This window comes from Aquila chrysaetos, chromosome 5, assembly GCF_900496995.4.
Source record: "Aquila chrysaetos chrysaetos chromosome 5, bAquChr1.4, whole genome shotgun sequence".
Lineage (NCBI taxonomy): Eukaryota > Metazoa > Chordata > Aves > Accipitriformes > Accipitridae > Aquila > Aquila chrysaetos.
The window spans coordinates 2,258,846-2,276,802 of record NC_044008.1 but is presented as its reverse complement, the minus strand read 5'-3'; the positions used below and the strand labels follow the sequence as shown (position 1 = coordinate 2,276,802).

The 17,957-nt window shown below is 36.5% G+C and overlaps 1 protein-coding gene across 6 annotated transcripts in view; it reads left to right on the top strand.

Moving 5' to 3' along the window:
- Nucleotides 1-17,957, top strand: part of LRGUK (leucine rich repeats and guanylate kinase domain containing) — a 53,875-nt gene that overhangs the window by 8,435 nt on the left and 27,483 nt on the right. For 5 of the 6 annotated variants that reach the window (XM_030014700.2, XM_030014699.2, XM_030014697.2 and 2 more), the window contains exons 7-12: nt 3,300-3,443; nt 5,679-5,759; nt 7,194-7,280; nt 9,334-9,440; nt 13,684-13,803; nt 16,593-16,689. In XM_030014700.2, coding sequence (XP_029870560.1) covers nt 3,300-3,443; nt 5,679-5,759; nt 7,194-7,280; nt 9,334-9,440; nt 13,684-13,803; nt 16,593-16,689 — 636 coding nt within the window. The remainder of the gene's footprint in view (nt 1-3,299; nt 3,444-5,678; nt 5,760-7,193; nt 7,281-9,333; nt 9,441-13,683; nt 13,804-16,592; nt 16,690-17,957) is intronic. The other variant, XM_030014698.2, reaches the window with a different exon arrangement.

Below are 17,957 nucleotides of genomic sequence, written 5' to 3'. Positions count from 1 at the left end.
TTTTATATAATACAGGATCATAGAATGATATAGGTTAGAAGGGAGCTGTAAAGGTCATCTGATCCAGCTTCCTGCTCAAAGCAGAGCCATCTTCAGTGGAGGTTGCTCAGGGCCTTGTCCAGTTGGGTTTTGAATTTGTCCAAAGATATTTTGCATTTGCTCTGGATAGGTTTTGTTGTTGCTTAGGTGATGTGTAAGAAGTTACTCACTGTGCAAGTCCCACAATACAAATGGTGAATTTTTTTTTTTAAAGCATGTTTCCTCATAAACTTATGTTCGTGGTAGCAGTGAGCTAGGACAGGTGGTGGAAAAGTGAGGACTAAGAAGCCTGCATTCATTTTACAAAACAAGTCAAGTTTAGTATGCAAATCTGATATATTATTAAAGGATCTTGTTTAATTTTTTAAGGATCTTGTAATGAGATTGGAAGCTTTATATTGCCAGCTTTGCATTAAGATATCTAGGGTATATTTGTTTAAATACAACATTTCTAGGTTATATTTCTAGATGCTTCAGTGGGATTTAACTTATCTGCCTTCAGATTTCTGCAGACAGCTGCACCTGAGCTAGTTGTTCTCTGCTGCCTCAAAAGCCAGTGGAGAGAAATGGACACTTAAAATACTTCATTATTCTGATCCAGCTGCTGACGTCTGCTTTAACACAAGATGCATCAGTCCTTGGAAGTGCCTGCTTCTCTCTGTTGGTTATGAAGACAGTCAAGGATACCTAGCCCAAATATAGACCTCTGTCTGTCAATGCCTACACTTGTTTGCATGCATCTTGCTCTTTTACAGGCCTTGGGGAAGGCATTTATCTCAGTGTTCCTCAGTTCCATGTTTGTAGAATCTCCTTAATAATACCAACGCTTTTTTCTAAATAATTTTGAGATGCTTAATAGGAAGAGCCATCAATATAGAGGTTGCACAGAAACACAAGCAAAAACTATTTTTAATGAATTCAGTTGCTATAGAATACAACAGGCTACTTCTTAATAGGTTTTACTTTGTAATAATAACTTTAAAAATATTTAATGGGATTTTAAAAATGAGTACCAAAAAACTATACATAGAAATATGCTCATATTTGCTACATTAGTTTTAAGCACCTACATAAATATTTTACATAAAGCAAATGGATCCCTTATGAGGAATAGAAATATTCTTTTCCAATCCTTTTAAAATTTTAAAGATTTTTCTTCTGTTCTGTAGTAATTGATATAGAAAAGAGTAACTAAGGTCTGTACCCATCAAGGCCTCATTGGCCCTTGTACTTATTCCTGCTTTGATATTCAGAAAACGTATTCACATTTAAAAGTGGACAGTAGTATGTTTTGAATAATATATTCAAATAGCATTCAGTAACGTATTTTTAATATATTTCAGATATATAATGCCTTCAGTAGCTTTCAGTTATGCCCTTAGTGGCAATAAAACTGACTTTTGTCTCATTTTTAGTGGATAAGATTAACTCAGATTGGCAAAATCATGTCTAAAAGTTCTGAAATGAACTATAGGAGAATGACAATCTAAGCTGACAGGAAGATCTTTTCTCTAAATACTTTCTTCAGGGAGAACTACAATAAGTTGCTCAACCATTGTGTGCACTGATTTCCTCATCTGTTAAAAGGCCTAATAATAATTCTGTTAGTAATGGTTATCTGCTCTGTAAAATGTTTTGGAGGTTGTGTTAACAGCTAAGCCTTATTAATATGAACATGTTCTTCAGTTTTGGTTCTTACATACTGATATGATTATTTATACAACTGCTTGTCTTTTTTAATTAGCAAAGTAGATAGTCATGTGGAAATTATGTAAATAGATTTTAGCATAGCATTTTCTTTTACTAATTAGAATAAAATGCAGTTCTTTTTTCATGGGAGCAGTCATCCCCTCTCTTCCCATTGATTCAGCTTTCTTTTCCATTTTCCCTTGAGCTTTTTAGGTTGAAAGAGTTGTAAGGTCTGAAGTTTGGAAGAAAGGCTTCAAAAACTGTAAATACTGCCTAGCTATACCGAAAAGCCTTTATTCTGCTTATGTTTGCAAAAAATAAGAAGTGCAGCTCTAATGAACTGGTCTCTTAGGAATTTTATGCTTTGCAAAAAAGAATCTCTACACAAATCCCTTTTGTTCATAGAATTTTATGTGCACCTCTTGCATAGCATTTTGCAACTAGAGCTCTGAGCTGTATCCTATTAAACAGAGGTCTGACGAAGAACAGGAAGAGAAGAGAGAGCCTCCATGCTATTAATAACCTAATTAAACATTTAAAAGTCAGGAAAAATGTCAAGGACAGACAACTGGATTAACATTAGAGTCAGCTGGCTTATTTATTTCAATAGTTCCTAAATATTTATTAATAGAATATGAGGCATCCAAGCTTTCAGCACAAGGTGATGCTGATGGAAAAATATAACTTGCAAGGTTATACAGAAAGAATCATGTTGAGAGGCCATCTGGGTACATGTGGCCACTGGGACAAAGATGAGTAGAGAACCTAGCATGTTATACCTATTTGGAGTTCATAGCAGAAACAAGTATATGATTTGTGAGGCCCTAAGAAATGAAGCCATCTGGTGTCCAGTGATAAATATAGGTCTTCTATCTTGTACCTTGTTTGGAAGGAATGTAAAACAATGATAGTTGTTTACGAGTCCTCAAAAGCTTGGGTCATTTCTTGTATTAGAGTCTAGATGAACTTCCAGTAAGGTGGGTTTGGCTTTTTTTTTTAATATTTCTGTCACTGACAGTAAATAAAGTCTGCCTTCACTTAGTATGCATTAAGATGAACTTGTGTATCTTAGAGATGTTTTTCTAGACTGCCTGTAGTCCAAAGAAGACAGTACTGTATTGTTCTACCTTAATATTTTCATTATTTATTCTGTAATCATAAGTGTAAATATAACCATGATTACAGAGGGAAATTCTATGTATTTATGTATATATATTCTATATTTTTATGTGCATATCTATTTTCTAAATTTTGAGTTGGATAGTGACAAGAGTATCCTTTAGCCAGTATCAGCTTTAAAAGAATGCTAGAAGTCTTTTTATTGCTGTTGTCACTCACTGTTGTTCAAGGTGAGTTGAAGATAAGTTAATCGGAAGATAGTTGATTCTTTTTTCCTTGAGCAGTATGGAAAGCTGTAATATGTCATCTCAAGATGAAGATGGGGATAATGCATAAAAGGCCTATTTGTAATAGGTTTCTCAATAATAAAGTGAACTCTGTTCTTCCTCAGGAATGTTGTTTTCCATCTGTAGAACTTTATCAACAGTTTATATGCTTTCATTTCTTCTTAGAGCTCTAATCAGATTGAGAAGATAACTGGGTTGGACAGCTTGAAAACTCTACAGAAGCTGGACCTATCTAGCAATAAAATAATTAGTCTAGAAGGCTTGGAGAAACATGATCTACTAGAGATGATCAATCTAGAGGATAACCAGGTAGCATACTTAATATTGATCTCAGCTCTTTCTAAGAATGGGTAATTTTTTTTTTTTTTCCTAAATTTCAATCCCTTTAAAGCTGAATCAGAAAATCTTACAAGAAATGAATATTAGAAAAGATGGCGTCTTTTCCTTTGGTGTTTCATTCCAGTACTGTTTCACATGTTGATTGATAGTGTACTCCTCAGGCCTTATTTAATATCTCTAGGTGGGTTTATCTTTATGTAGGTATCACTACTGTAGTATTTAGTGCTCATGTACATAAAGAACTAACAGTGCTCCCTTGAGTGGATAAGATAAGGATGAGTATGCAGCTTTTCCAGCTTGATTATCCTTGAGGATCTTTACTTACATCACAGCTTTTCTACTGCCAGGCCTCAGGAGGGTTTGCTAATATCTCTCAGCCTGATTTTATGACCACAGATTCTTCTAAGCTCTCAGCTGGAAACTCCCTGTAAGGCAGAACTGCATGTACTCTGTTATAAGTGGCTTTTGTTATGCAGCAGAATTTTCACTGGAAGTGCAATGATACAATCCAGCTCATTTGTATTTGAATTTTGAAACCCAATCCATATATACATAATACTTTTGATATTGATCTTCCAGGGTCCTTAACTGAAAAGACCGTCAGTTCATGAATCATTTTGACAACAAAGACAGATCTGCATGTGAAAAAAAAAAAAATCTAAGAAAATAAGAAATAAAAATATAAACCAGGAATTGAACATTTTCTCTCATTTTTCCCCTCTTGCGAGGTACATTTACAGGATTTAATTCAAGACACTACGAATTCTTTTTCTCACACTGTGTTCAGGTTGACATTTAAAGGTATATCAATTGCACGAGACAGGAAACTAACTAATAGTATGGTTGCTATTAGTATTAATAACACCATTTTCATTGCCTCATATAGTTTCCACTGTTCTTTACGGCACGCAAAAGCTATTAATTTTACCTCATCAAAATTTGCCTTTTTTAATTATGTTATTGAAACTGTTTAATGAGTCACCATTTTTTTAACATTTCCTTCTGAAGGATAATTTAAAGAGAATTTTAATTAATTAACACAGAAAGATTTGAGTTACTTCAGCCCGCTACCACCCAGAAGGATCTTAAATGCTTGATTTTTTTAAAAATGGGCATGATAGGTTTATCTGCAAACGGTGTCTCTCATATGCATGTTCAGTGATTTTCAAATGTTGATGACTGGCATTCTACGATTTATTTAGGAAATCCACCCAAATGACATTTAACTTGGTCAAAACTGTTCTGTGCTGGGCTTTTTGTTATCTCAAAATGAATTGGGTAGGCGATGTTTGAGGTTTATGCTTTTAGACACTTTACATAAGCTGAGTATGTTAGGGATAGAATCTGAAGTCTTCTAGGTTCAGTCTTTCAGCAGTGGAGGAAAACCAGGTATCCTTACAAGGCAATTCATCCCAGCCTACCATGGATCAGGTGACCTCTGGAACTGCCTCTCTCCACTGATTATAACGTGAGGTTAAGCAACTGATTTGGGCTAACTTAACAGATGGCTAAAATGAGGCACCGTGAATTCCATTTGACCCGTTTTGGTTTAGTTGAGAGCCTTACAACTGTTCACTCAGGGTCTAGCACGAGTGCCTTTAGTGTGACTTTGTTTTGGGCACACAAACTTTGATTAATCCCACATAATTTCTAATGCTAATCTGTTGTACCTGAGTGCAGCCAACCCAGGTTTCCTTTGTGGATAGATGAGACCATAAGTGGAATGATGCATTACCCTCTGGACACAGACAGCCAAGGACAACTATGCTGATGCTTCTCAGTCAAGTGCTGCAAGTTAGGTAGGATGAACTTGAGCTCCAGTGAAAAGAAACTCATTTTAGAAGGAATTTTTTTTTGCTAGTCAACTGAAGTGCAAATATAACTGCAGAATTGCCTCACTTAAGCACATCAGCCACATAAAAGCTAAATGCGTTAGGGCTTGACATTTGAAAGAACTGGAAAAACGCAGGTGGTTTGAAATTGCTGTCTGTATTATACTGCTTCTCCAGCTAACATCCAAGTTGTCTGCCTTTTGTCACTAGAAGTGCATTATTGAATGCAGTTAACATGTATACCCATTTTGTGAGTATAATGAATTTTTTTTATGTCCAGATTTTAAGAGCAAGGATTAAAATACTTTTTTTTCCCATAGTTTTCATGGATTCTGTTGCTGCTGATTTATGCTCTGTTTCTGTCACTAATTAGATTGCTGAGCTGCGTGAACTTGAATATATTGAAGATCTGCCTCTCCTCAGAGTTTTAAATCTTTTAAAAAATCCTGTACAGGTAAGAAAGAACTAAAGAGGAAGCCAAAAATAAGAACCTAGAACTGCTGTTTTGGATCACATCAGAATCCATTTAGCCTCAGTTTCTATCTCTGAGAGTGGCCAGGCCATTTCAGGGAACAAGTACAAGAAATAATGAATGATGGTTTCCCTGGCATGGTTACCCACCTTTGTCTGGGAACTTTTTCTGAAGCACAGCTGCATATGAATCATGAAGTTTAATATCCACATAGTAAATCCATTAATTTTATTATTTCCATTTGTAAATCCATTGATATGTTTGTACTCACAGTATGCCATGATTTTTGTTTGGGAGAAGATTCCCTTTTTGTTTTCTTTGAAGGTCTGTACCTGATTGTTCCTAGGAAAAGCTCAAAGGAACTTAATAGTACCCCTTTTAAAATCATGTGTCTCTGGACATGTGTCTCTTTTCTTCTTTAGGATTTACTCGGTTCTCATTTATGGCTCCCATAATATTCCTCAATTAATGAATTAAACTTCCATTTTATAAACAAGAAGATTGGTAAAATATCAGAAATTCTGACTTTGACTCTGCATTTGTAAATTGTCCTGAGTGATTAAAGATAATTCTATTCTGACTTTTGTGTTTTCTAAATTCTGTATGAATTTTACAGTGATTTCCAATGTCAAAGAGAAGAAAAGTGTTCAGGGTTTAACTTCTCCTTCCTGTAATTGCCAGTTTTGTATTGGCTTTTGTGAGGATGGTCCGTTGTGGCACACAATGAAATTAGCATGGAAAGATACCCAAAATAGGCTGTCCCCTGGTCCCCTGTAATCTGAAAGCCTTTTTCTGTTTAGATGTCCTTCCCCTAAGCAACGCCTGATCCTATTCCTTTCAATTGCTGTTTTAATAACTTATACATGCAGCAATCATCTTAAGACAGCTCTCTGAATTTCAGTGGTTTTTAACAGGACCTTACTGGTTTTAGAACTAAGAAGCTTCATGAACTTGCAAGTGTCAGCTTTTTAATTTGATTTTTAATTATTCTTTTTTATTGTCTCAGACTTAAAAGCATATATGATGGCAAATTTATAATGCAAATTATCTTTTGAAGTTCTGACAGTACTACAAAGGTTAGAAGTATTAACCGTAGTTTATTACATAATCCCAGTGTAGAAAACGCTTTTGGTTCTCCAGCAGCCTTTCTTTGTGTACTAGTGGGTGTGGTGGTGATTTTTAAATTCCCATCCTGACCTTTTGAACAATGTATTGCAGACTTTTGAACAACTCTTAGCTTTTATTGCAGAAGCTAAGCTTATGGTGGGGGGTCAATTTGTACAGTGTATTGACATCCTTCAGAGTAAAAAGCTTTTTGTGTTGCAATGTATTAAGGCCAATTTAACTTCAACCAATTGAAGTTAAATATTAGATTGATGAAGTTAAGTATGTCAAAGTAGAAAATTTGTCCTTCAGGAACAAAGAGATTATTGGCTTTTGGTGATTTTCATGGTGCTCCAACTAACAGAACTGGACCTCAAGAAGATTTCAGTGGAAGAAAAGGTATGTAAACATCATATCATTCTGGAATTTTTTGAAATAAAGAAATAAAAAAACTGCATGCAAATGTAGCTTTGTAGTCATTTAGGTGTGACAGTCTCCCATGTTTCAGCCTCCAAGATAGGCTACAAATTCAGAGACTTTTGCTTTTAAATCCAGATGTAGTTCTACAGAATTTCTGGAGCAGTTGTGGTGTGTAGAAATGCAAAGCTTAACGAAAAGCTTTGTTCAGTGAAGAAATTTACTTGGCAGCCATTGTTACTCAGCTAGTGAATCTAAACAGGCAACTACATTCATGAAATACTCTGAGGTGATAACCACTGTGCTACTTCTAAAATACCGGGTTGGGGGGGGGGGGGGGGGGGGGGGTAGTGTCATGTACAGCAAACTGAACTCTGAAAGTTATAATGATTCTTTCCCGTTCTACTCCATACAGCTTTCACTGTAAAATCTTCTCCCCCAAAAAACCTGCTCAGACTGCTTACAGTAACTGTCTATTGTAATAGAAACCTTTCCCTCTTGTGCCGCTTTTACTGTAATTTGGTTGCTGCATGTACTATTTGGGCCCAAGCCATGCTAGAACTGTTAGGATTAACAGCTGCCAATTGGGGTTGGATTTCAGGGAATTATCCTTTAAAAATGATCCTTACAGGAAATTCATTGCTCCTAACTTTAGCTGCATAAATATTAGGGTTCCTGTTTAATGCCAGGCTCACTCTATCGTGAACACAGAGAAGGGATGATACCAGAGTGTAATTTACCCCACCTACCTGAGATGTTGACCTTACTCTTTGTTTTATGTGGCAATCTGTTTTCCTTCCAATAAAATTTTGAATATGTTAAAGAATTTTTTCTTTCTCTATGGACTATAAAAGTAAGCCTGGATGGCTGGTTTAGACTAGCACTTAACTTTTGGATGATTAAAGTTATTTCAGAAATTCTCTCCTCAGGTTATTTTAGGATGTCTACTCTAGCCTCATAAATTCTCTTGTCAAACTGAATTTGGAGGCACCAGCTCGTCTGTCTCACCTAACACAAAATGGATATACAGAAATGTTGTAGTTTAGATCAGAAGTGTAGTTTTGAAGTGAAACTCCTAATTGTCCAACCTGCCATGCTTTATTCTCATTGTGGAATAGTCTTGCAATATATGAACTAGACTTCTTTTGGACTAACCTTAACCAGATGATGTGTGCCAGGATGGACCTGATGTGCTCCTAGTCACTAATTCAGACCAAAGGACCAAACCAGAGCTAGAGTAAAATGATCTCACTTCCCCCACTCCCCCCAAAATAGTGTGGACACTGGGTCCCAAGTACTGAGTGCTTTGCTTTAAAGATCCACTCCTATTGCACTATACTGCTTGCTAATATAGGCATGGCTGCCATCGGAGCTTGTTGCAGTATTTTGCAGCAGTGTCGGCTAGTTGATATTTGATGGTTTACATTAAATGACTCAGTAGTTCTTAAGCTGTTTCTGAGTGGGTAGCATTAATACTACCAAAAAATATACAAACCATTAGCAGTCAGTACCCTCAATAGAGCTTTCAAGAGAATGGATGGAGGGAATCCTTGGAGTTTGAGTGCTCCTCCTCCCAGGAAAGACAGAAATGCATTGTCAGGAGAAAACTGCAGTTTGCTTACTTTGTTAATGCCCTTTCTGTTCCTGTTCTGATGAATAAATGAATGGCTTCAGTCCCTAAGGATTTTAGTTTGGCATCTTCCACCAGCACTGAGAAGATGTAAATTAATGGATAATTAAAACCAAAGAAAAATTACTTTGTATCTTATGTGGCATCCTGTTTTCTTTCCAGTAAAACGTTGAATATGTTAAAGATGGTAAGCTACGTCTGGCTGCCTTCCATCCATCTATCAAATTGTGCTTAAATCTCCTGAAAAGATTTATGTAGCGGAGTGCTCACAGACAAGCCAAATACAAAGACTGACCCTCATAAATATGAAGCCATCATTATTCATAGCGATCTGCGAAGCATATTGCAGCTGGAAACAATTACATCACTGCTCTTCTTTATTTTGCCCCTAAACTGTGGAAACAGGTTGCTGCTGTGAATAAATATGATCCTCCTCCAGAAGTTGTTGCTGCTAGAGATCACATGACTCACGTTATGTATAGCATGCTGCAGCCCCAGAGAATCTTTGACAGGTAAGCTTACCTCCACTTCACATCTGCTCCTGAGGGTGGCACTCAAGTAAAGCAGAATATGTTGTCTTATTTAGAGGGACATTTTTCTGTCCCTCTCCCACCTCTAAATTAATCTAGCGAAGAGGAGAAGTTCTATAGTATTCTGTTGGCAGTCTGGAAATTAGGCAAATCTTATTTGGTTGAAATTGATTATGAAATGAAGTTAGTCATTCACCTCTAAAGACTAAGACAGATTGTCCACAGCTCCATTTCTTTTAAACAATCTGTTGAAACAGATGGCCATTTGCACCATAAATGAAAGACACAAAATTTCTACCAATACCCAAAGGCAATTTAAAAATCTCTAGAGGGAGAAGAGAGCTGTAAAACCTATCTTCTTCCTATTCTGCTTACTCCTTCTCTTCAAACTATTGGCATCCCATTGTGAGCAAAATGGCTTTATTTTGTGGCTTTAGGGCACATTTTATATTCATAAGGTGAAATTTTCAAGTTTGTACTTAGGGAAGTCCAGCTACTTCTGCCTTTGGGGGGAGATGATGCTGGCTGCCACGTAAAGCACAGAAGGGAGAGGCAAATCAATGCTCTTTTTCCAGTGTTGCCATTGCTATGCCAGGTGACTTCTCTCAGTCTCATTTCTCATCTAGAAAATGGAAATACCCATACTTTGCTGCTCTGCAGAGGTGTTATGATATTTGCTTGATGAATGCTTGGAAGATGCTTTGACATACTCTGATGGAAGATACTATGAAATATAGATGGTTTATTATTATATTTGCTACAGTGGGCACTGAGATCAACTTTTGCGCCCCACACCCTGTTTTAGCACCATTTTGGACATCTTAATTCATAATGAGTAATCTGATTTAAGATCCATGATTTAGTAACTCAGAAAATTATATTTTTAGAATAGCTTTATTGTGAGTCTTGTGTTTTCTGGAATTGTCAATGAAAGACAGGAGCCATCCCAGTGGTGATGATAGCTCTGAGAATTCTTAACAGCCTATTAAAAAACCTCTGAAGATTTATTTACTGTTTTGCAGGGTTGGAGATTTCTTAAAAAAAAAAAAAAAAAAAAGCACAATAGTTTTACCTAAAGGCATGGATTTCTTCCAGTGCAGACACAGGCTCTATTTAAATACTTGTTTATTGGATTATGTATGTGTATTTTCATTGCTGGAAAGAAACAATTCTGTCTTCTGTCAGAGGTATTGTACACACAAACATATAAACATGCAGACCAGCATTTATGGTACTGACCAAAATTGTTAATGATGCTTTGAATGTTTGCCCATGCTCAGCTGGAAAGCACACAACACAGTCATTAATGAAATCTTCCTAATGATGATGTGTTACAGTCTTCTACACTATAAAATGCTTATTGGAACCAGATTGGTATAGTTCATTTGCTTCTATCTTTTTAGATGAGATTATAATTAATTCTGTTTTAGTAATATCTCTATTAAAAATAAAACCTGAAAACAAAGCAAAAAGTTACATCGTTGCATACTCTGCAGTCAGAAAACATTAGCATTAAGTTTCTTATGCTGTTCCCTCTCTCTGTGTGCCTTGTGATTCTATCTTTAATTACATGGTAACACACCACTGAACAATATTATGTGTATTTTTCCCCCCTACTAGAAATGAATGTGACATTTTAAAAGGTAGCTTGATCATAGTTATAACTGCTACATGGGGAGCCCTTTAGTCTGTTGGGCTCTTCAGTCTATTGGGCAGGTACATGATGAGACTTGGTATCTGGCTATTCAGGATGAATTCATTCAGAGAAGAAATAGAGCATGATTATTTTTAACAATGAAAGTAATTAACCATTGGAACAATTTACCAAGAGAACCAAGAATTCTCCACAACTGGAACGTTTTTAATTAAAATATGCTCTCACGGAACCCCAGGTATCAGGCTTGAAACAACTAACTCGGGGAAATCCTGTAGCCAATGCGATGAGGGGAGTCTGACTTGGTGAGCACAGTAGTCCCTTCTGGCCTTGAAATCTATTAATCTTGCACAGCAGTGTATTACTTTACTCGCCAAAGACAAAGCAAGTTGAAAGATGCACATTAAATGAGCCAAGAACTCTTTACGAGATACTGCTTACACGTTGTAGGAAAAACAAAACTTTTAGTTTATCTTTTGAGAACCAGTGAGTGGTGATGTAATGAAAGATAGTATTATGGAAATGTTCTCCGTGTTTTTCTGGTGAAATAATAAATCCAAGGAATTTGAGGATGTGAGGAATTTGAGCAATGGAAATTTATTTAAGAGAATTCGAATTCCAAGTATAATCATGTCAAGTATCATTACTGGATATAACACTTCCTTGTAAAAGAAAAGATTACAGAGGAATTCTGCAATTTGCAAGCATATAACAAGTTCTGTGCATGGAGAAGGAATATATTAAAATTATGTTGAAGCTAAGGGTTCTGTCTTCACAGACCTGCCTTGACATCATTATTCACGAAGGGCATGGCCTTGAGCACAAATTATTATTCTTTCTGATATGTGTTGATAATTTTTGAATCTGTAGTCACTAAGCATGTTTCCTGGAATTCCCGGCTTTGAAATGGTTCATTTATAACAATACACTTGTAGTATCCACAACTGTCACTAATACCTCCTGGGATCATGTTGTCTTAAACTGGTCTTTTTCCTTACCGCAAATGTCACAAAAGAGAAAGACAGTCTGAACAACTCAAATAATCAAGAGAGAAGGAAGATATTTCTTCAGTTGAACAGAATGTCACAACCTAACAGATTCAAATAAGGATTTTTAAAATGTACTTTTACCTTCAGTATTTTTAATGTATTGTGCTAATAAGCTTATTGTGCTAATGTTGTCTAATGTTTTGTAAATGTCACCAAGCGGCACAGTAAGTAAAAAATCCTTAAATCTCCCAAGGGTTCTGCTACTGTCTTGCTTTAAAATAGTCTAGTGGATGGAACACTGAACCAGGATCTGGGTTCATTTCACCATTTAGTAGCAGCACATATGTACAGACTCAAGCCAGTCTCTTAATTTATTAGGTGTATCTGTTATTTCTTCTGTGAGGATAGTACTCCACAGGAGAATTAGCAGACTGAATTGCATTATTACCTTAGTGCTTCTGAAGCATCAAGTGCCATTATATACATATAGTCTGGTAGATAATAGAGCTGGTTTGGTGAACCTAAAATAGGAGTAAAGCCATTACTTTGAAATCTTTTTCCACCGTGCTTGTGTTGGATGGTTATCATTACTTCTTACAGAGTTAGTTACTTGTAAGAGAAAAGGTAAAAGTATACTCTGTTTTCTGGTATTTGTTTTCACCTGTTTTCAATCACATTAAATGAAAGCTAAACACACATCAGTAGTTTTCTTCCACTTTAAAATTTAAATTTAGTTAAAGCTATTTATTAGTTAAAAGTAAGTGGGTTTGAAATCATTTCAACTATTTCTGACATATTATCAAGTGGCATGATCTTAAGATCTAGCTGAGATTTAAAAATGAGAGTCCAAAGTTGCATTCCATTTTTAGCTGTCTAAATAAATTGCTGGACACTCAAAAGTGCAGAAATGCTATTTGTTCTACTATTTACCGCTGGAAGTAGAAATTTGAGGATCTAACCATCTGCTCAGCATGGAGAAAATGGAGGGCTTTGCATTTTTGCAGCACTTTGGGTTCTTTTATTGTAGTGTTATTTGTGTTCAGTGGAGTTTAAGGATCTTAGTGTTTTTCATTGTGTTGAATTGAAGAGTTCTTTACAAATTGCCACCTTTATCTGGCAAGGCCATGGAAGTCAGCAAGATTACATGCAGGAGTGCGTAAAGGTTTGTAGGATCGAGTCCAGGTTCATGCTAGGCTTATTATCCTGACCATTAAAATATTACCATCTCTGCAACAGACTTGGAAAACTCTTAAACAAATCCCAGCAACACCGTAACTGCAGAGGGAGCTTTAGAAAAGGCTATAAATCAGAAAAGATTATAGTAGACATAACATTATTCCTTTTGCAAAAGAGACCCAGGGGTCTTTAATGCAGTATTTTGTGCTATTTTTATGTTTAGAGCATATCAAACTGAGCACACGCTTCTCCTGATTTTTGTCTACACTGTGAACAATGTGACTAGTGTGATAGACAGATGAGATTAGTTGATATGATGATAAAGTCTCTGCAGAAGCTTTTTACAAAGTTGCTGAAGACTTCATTTGTAGGTAATGTAATGGCTCCTTGTTTTCCTTTCTTGTAGCACTTTACCTAGCCTTGATGCTCCCTACCCCATGCTGGTATTAGTTGGCCCCCTAGCCTGTGGTAAGAGGGAGCTTACTCATAAGATCTGCAGACAGTTCAACAATTTCTTCAGGTATGGGTAAGTTTGCTCCATAAGTTTAAAAGATCTCCACGTGCTCAAGGCTAGAACTGCTGCTGGTTTGGTTTTTTGGTTTTTGTTTTTGTTTTTTTTTTTAAGAAGTTAAAAGTTAAAGACAACCAATAAATGTTCATTGCTATGCATTTTATCTCTTCCCAGGGCTTGATTGCCTGAAGTCATCAAATACTTCCTTAAAAGAAAAGCTATTTAAATTACCATGTTCTTTTCAAAGGTGAACAGCAAACAAACAAACAAAAATATGTCATTTAGTGCTCCTTTTATTGATCTGTTCTATCTATGCTCACTAATGCCCCTCAACCTAAGCATCTGTTTAGATATGTATGCATTTCTCTTAATTTTTGTAATGTACCTGCATATAAACACATTAGCATGCATGTGCAGACTGCATCCAGAAGCTAGGAAAGGAAGCAAGTGCAATTGCTGGACCAGTTTATTATCCTGTGAGTAGTGTTATCAAAGCAAATGGCACCTTTCAGACTTCACCACCTGCTGGGAGGACTAATTCTCCCTATCTGAAAGGCCTGAATTATGATCCCTACCGCCCTGGGCTCCCTGTGTATTTAGTGGAGAGAAACTATCTCTTTTCAAGGGAGATTGAGCCTTTGTGAATCACTTCCCTGGGGTACCTACCTATTTTCAGTGCACAGTAGATAGGAAGTCTGGCTAAGTTAGATCACCACTATCTGTTGCCTAAAATTAGGTGGTTCAAGCTGTTCCTTTTGTCCACCCATTCCATTCTTTACATTACCTAATGTTCACAGGTCCTATAGCACACACTGTTCGGCACTGGTCGGTATTCCTGTTATATTGTCTGTCCTTTATTTTCTCAGATTTTTTATTACACACATTTACCCATTCATTTTTAACCAGACTTTGGCCATAGTTTCACGTATATAGCATTTGCCACAATAGGACCTGGGTATATGTTTGTGCACTCCTAGGTACTCAAGGGGTGAGTTGTAAGAAAGGGACCATGGGCACATGCATATGTGAGAATGATTCCTCAGAGTTCTTAGCATCACAGGACCATGCTCTGCATGTCGATGTGATGTTTAGTAGTAGCCTTCTTCTCTAGCATAATATACCATGGTGAAGGAGCTTATATCTATTTCTGTCTGCTCTCTACTCAGATTATAGCCACTTGCTGGATTAGATCATTAAACTGGCAAGTTGAGAGAGGACATTTTAAGAAAAGATCTGTGAAGGTTATGTGACTGGAAAAATGACTTTTTGCCTTTCTTTAAAGCAACTACTATGTTTTGAAAGACTAGATTGGAAATTACAAACTAATTGAATGCCAACTGAAATTTTCCAAGCACTATGTGTTTTTTTTTAAGAGCATTGTTTTTATACTGTGTATTTTATTTCCTAAAAGTTGTATGCATGAGGGGAAAAAAAAGGGAGAGAGACAGAATCTTAACAGAGCAGAAAATTGCAACCATAAAGCAAAGTTGTATTTTAATTATTCAGTGGAGATTTAAGCAATTTTATGGCTTACACTTTTAAATTTCAAACATTCCACTCATTAAAAATGTATTTCATGCAAGATACCCTGGCAGTTTGAATGTAAACATGGCCTTGCAATTAAAAAGGGTTGTAATGTTTAAAAGTGTTTCAAAAAATAAAGTGAAATTGGACCCTCAAACCATCTGGCTAGTGCTCAGGAATGACCTTTAAAGCTGGATGCGTTCATAATATCTTAAAAAAAATCAGGCCTTTGAAGTGAAATTTTACAGAGTCCATGTGTATGTAGCACACTGTTCTCATTTGCCACAACTTGCTGATAAAAAAAAAGTGACACCCTCTAATGCCGTGATAGTTAAGATCTGTCAAGGTCTGCATTATAGGCTAAATTTCTTAAGGGTTTATAACTCGGCTACCTTGAATAAATGAACAGAAATGGCCTGGTAGGTGGTATACTAGTAGGTGGTATATTTTTTGCCATGTTTTCCAGGACAATGCAGCAGAAGTCAAAGAGTTAAAATGTTGTCTGTGTGAATCAATGCCAAAGCTGCACATTACACTTTTGTTCCTGTTATCCTACAATGTGAAAACTAAAAACAAAACCAAAGCAGAAACAAGTACCAAAATATAACTTCCTAAGATAGAACATGAGCCACTGCATGCTTTAGTCTAAAATTGCTACATGCATTGACTTAGCTGGAGTTCTTTGGTTTTGTTTGGTTTTTTTTTTTTTTTTTAGTGTTTTATCCTGGTAGTAAGCTCACATATCTGAGGTTTATCCTATTGTCCTTATGTGGTGGCAGGCCATTACTTTTCCTGCCTTGTATCCCACTTATCCTCCCTAGTTTCAGGATTGTTTCTCCCCTTTCTATTAGGGGTCTATTTAAAGATTGGTCTTTATATCTCTTTCTTAACCTCATAGTTCAGCCTAACTCCTAGTCTCCTTTTCCATATTTAGGATTCTACTTTATATCATCCACAAGCTGACATAACTGGAAAAAAAATGGTTTCATCATTTCTCTATTACAGGGTGCTGTGACAGCTTCAGTTCAGGCTATCCTGGGTTGGGGGGGATTTATAGCCAAAATGTAATGTTACATTTAAACTTTTTTTTGTATTTATGGGTTAATCTTTCAAATATGCGGCATTAGTGGTATGATTTGCACCTCTTTATATTTCTCATATTTCTTCTCTTCTTAAAAATAAAATGATTTGTAGTATTCTCCCTTTCCCCCCCTCCTATTCCATAGCTGCTTCTATGATTGAAAACAGGTTATTTCTTTATTATACCATATATCTTCCAGTCCCTGTCACACTACCAGGGCAGCTTACTTTGGTGAAGAAAACAGACTTGATTACTATTTCGTTTCTCAAGAAGCATTTGACAAAATGGTGAACACAGTAAGTACCTGACTAGTATCCTAGTAGCCCTATTTCCTACATGCAGAGTGAACTCAAATTTTTGTCCAGGTCTGATTATTTTATTTTATTTTTTTTATATTAAGTTTGTGTCTGTGTGTGCATGCTTATTCTCTCTACAGTTATGTGGCTTAAGTTCATAGAAACCACAAATTCATTGTATATTTATGCTATCTTCCGTATGAATGTATAGAAATGATTAAATGTGCATAATGGTCAGTAGGAATCTTTAAACAGTAGTATAATGTAGAAATAAACTTATTTTCATATCACAGAATCATAGAACAACAGAGTGGTTTGGGTTGGAAGGGACCTTAAAGATCATCCAGTTCCAACCCCCCTGCCATGGGCAGGGACACCTTCCACTAGATCAGGTTGCTCAAGGACCCATCCAGCCTGGCCTTGAATGTTTCCAGGGATGGGGCATCGACCACCTCTCTGGGCAACCTGGGCCAGTGTTTCACCACCCTCATCGTAAAAAATTTCTTCCTTATATCTAGTCTGAATCTACCCTCTTTCAGTTTAAAGCCATTACCCCTTGTCTTATCACTACATGCCCTTGTAAAAAGTCCCTCTCCAGCTTTCTTGTAGGCCCCCTTTAGGTACTGCAATAAGGTCTCCCTGGAGCCTTCTCTTCTCCAGGCTGAACAACCCCACTCTCTCAGCCTGTCTTTATAGGAAAGGTGCTCCAACCCTCTGATCATCATATGCAAATATCTGGGGTGTGTGCAGGAAAGGAAAACTCTTGAAATAGCTGCCATCTTCTTTTTTTTTTTTTTTTTTTTTTTTTTTTCCTTTTCTTTTTTTCAAAATCTTCCAGCAACCCTGCAGGGAATACGGTCTTTTAAAGTTTAGCAAATTCACCCTAAAGGCATTGTGTGTCTCTGAAGGCAGTGTGCCTCTAGCTACTGTTTCTGATGCCTTTTGCTGCCTGCAATAAAACTTTGGCTTGAAAAGCCACAACAGAGCTCATTATTTGTACATATACAAATGGGGGTGCCAACACAGTCTTAAGCAACTGATCTAGTCCTTAATGATAACTCTCAGTAATCAAGTAGTTTAATTTTAAAAGAAAATAATCTGCTTACATCTCTCTAGACATACTACTGGGAACCAAAGTTTCCCTTGTCAGGTTTTAACTTTGAAATTTCTTGGCCCATTATACATTCTCCTTGCAGATTTGTTTCTGTCTTCTCCTTTCTTTGGCATCTTCTATTTTATATGGCATGGCCATATGGTTTGATGTAATG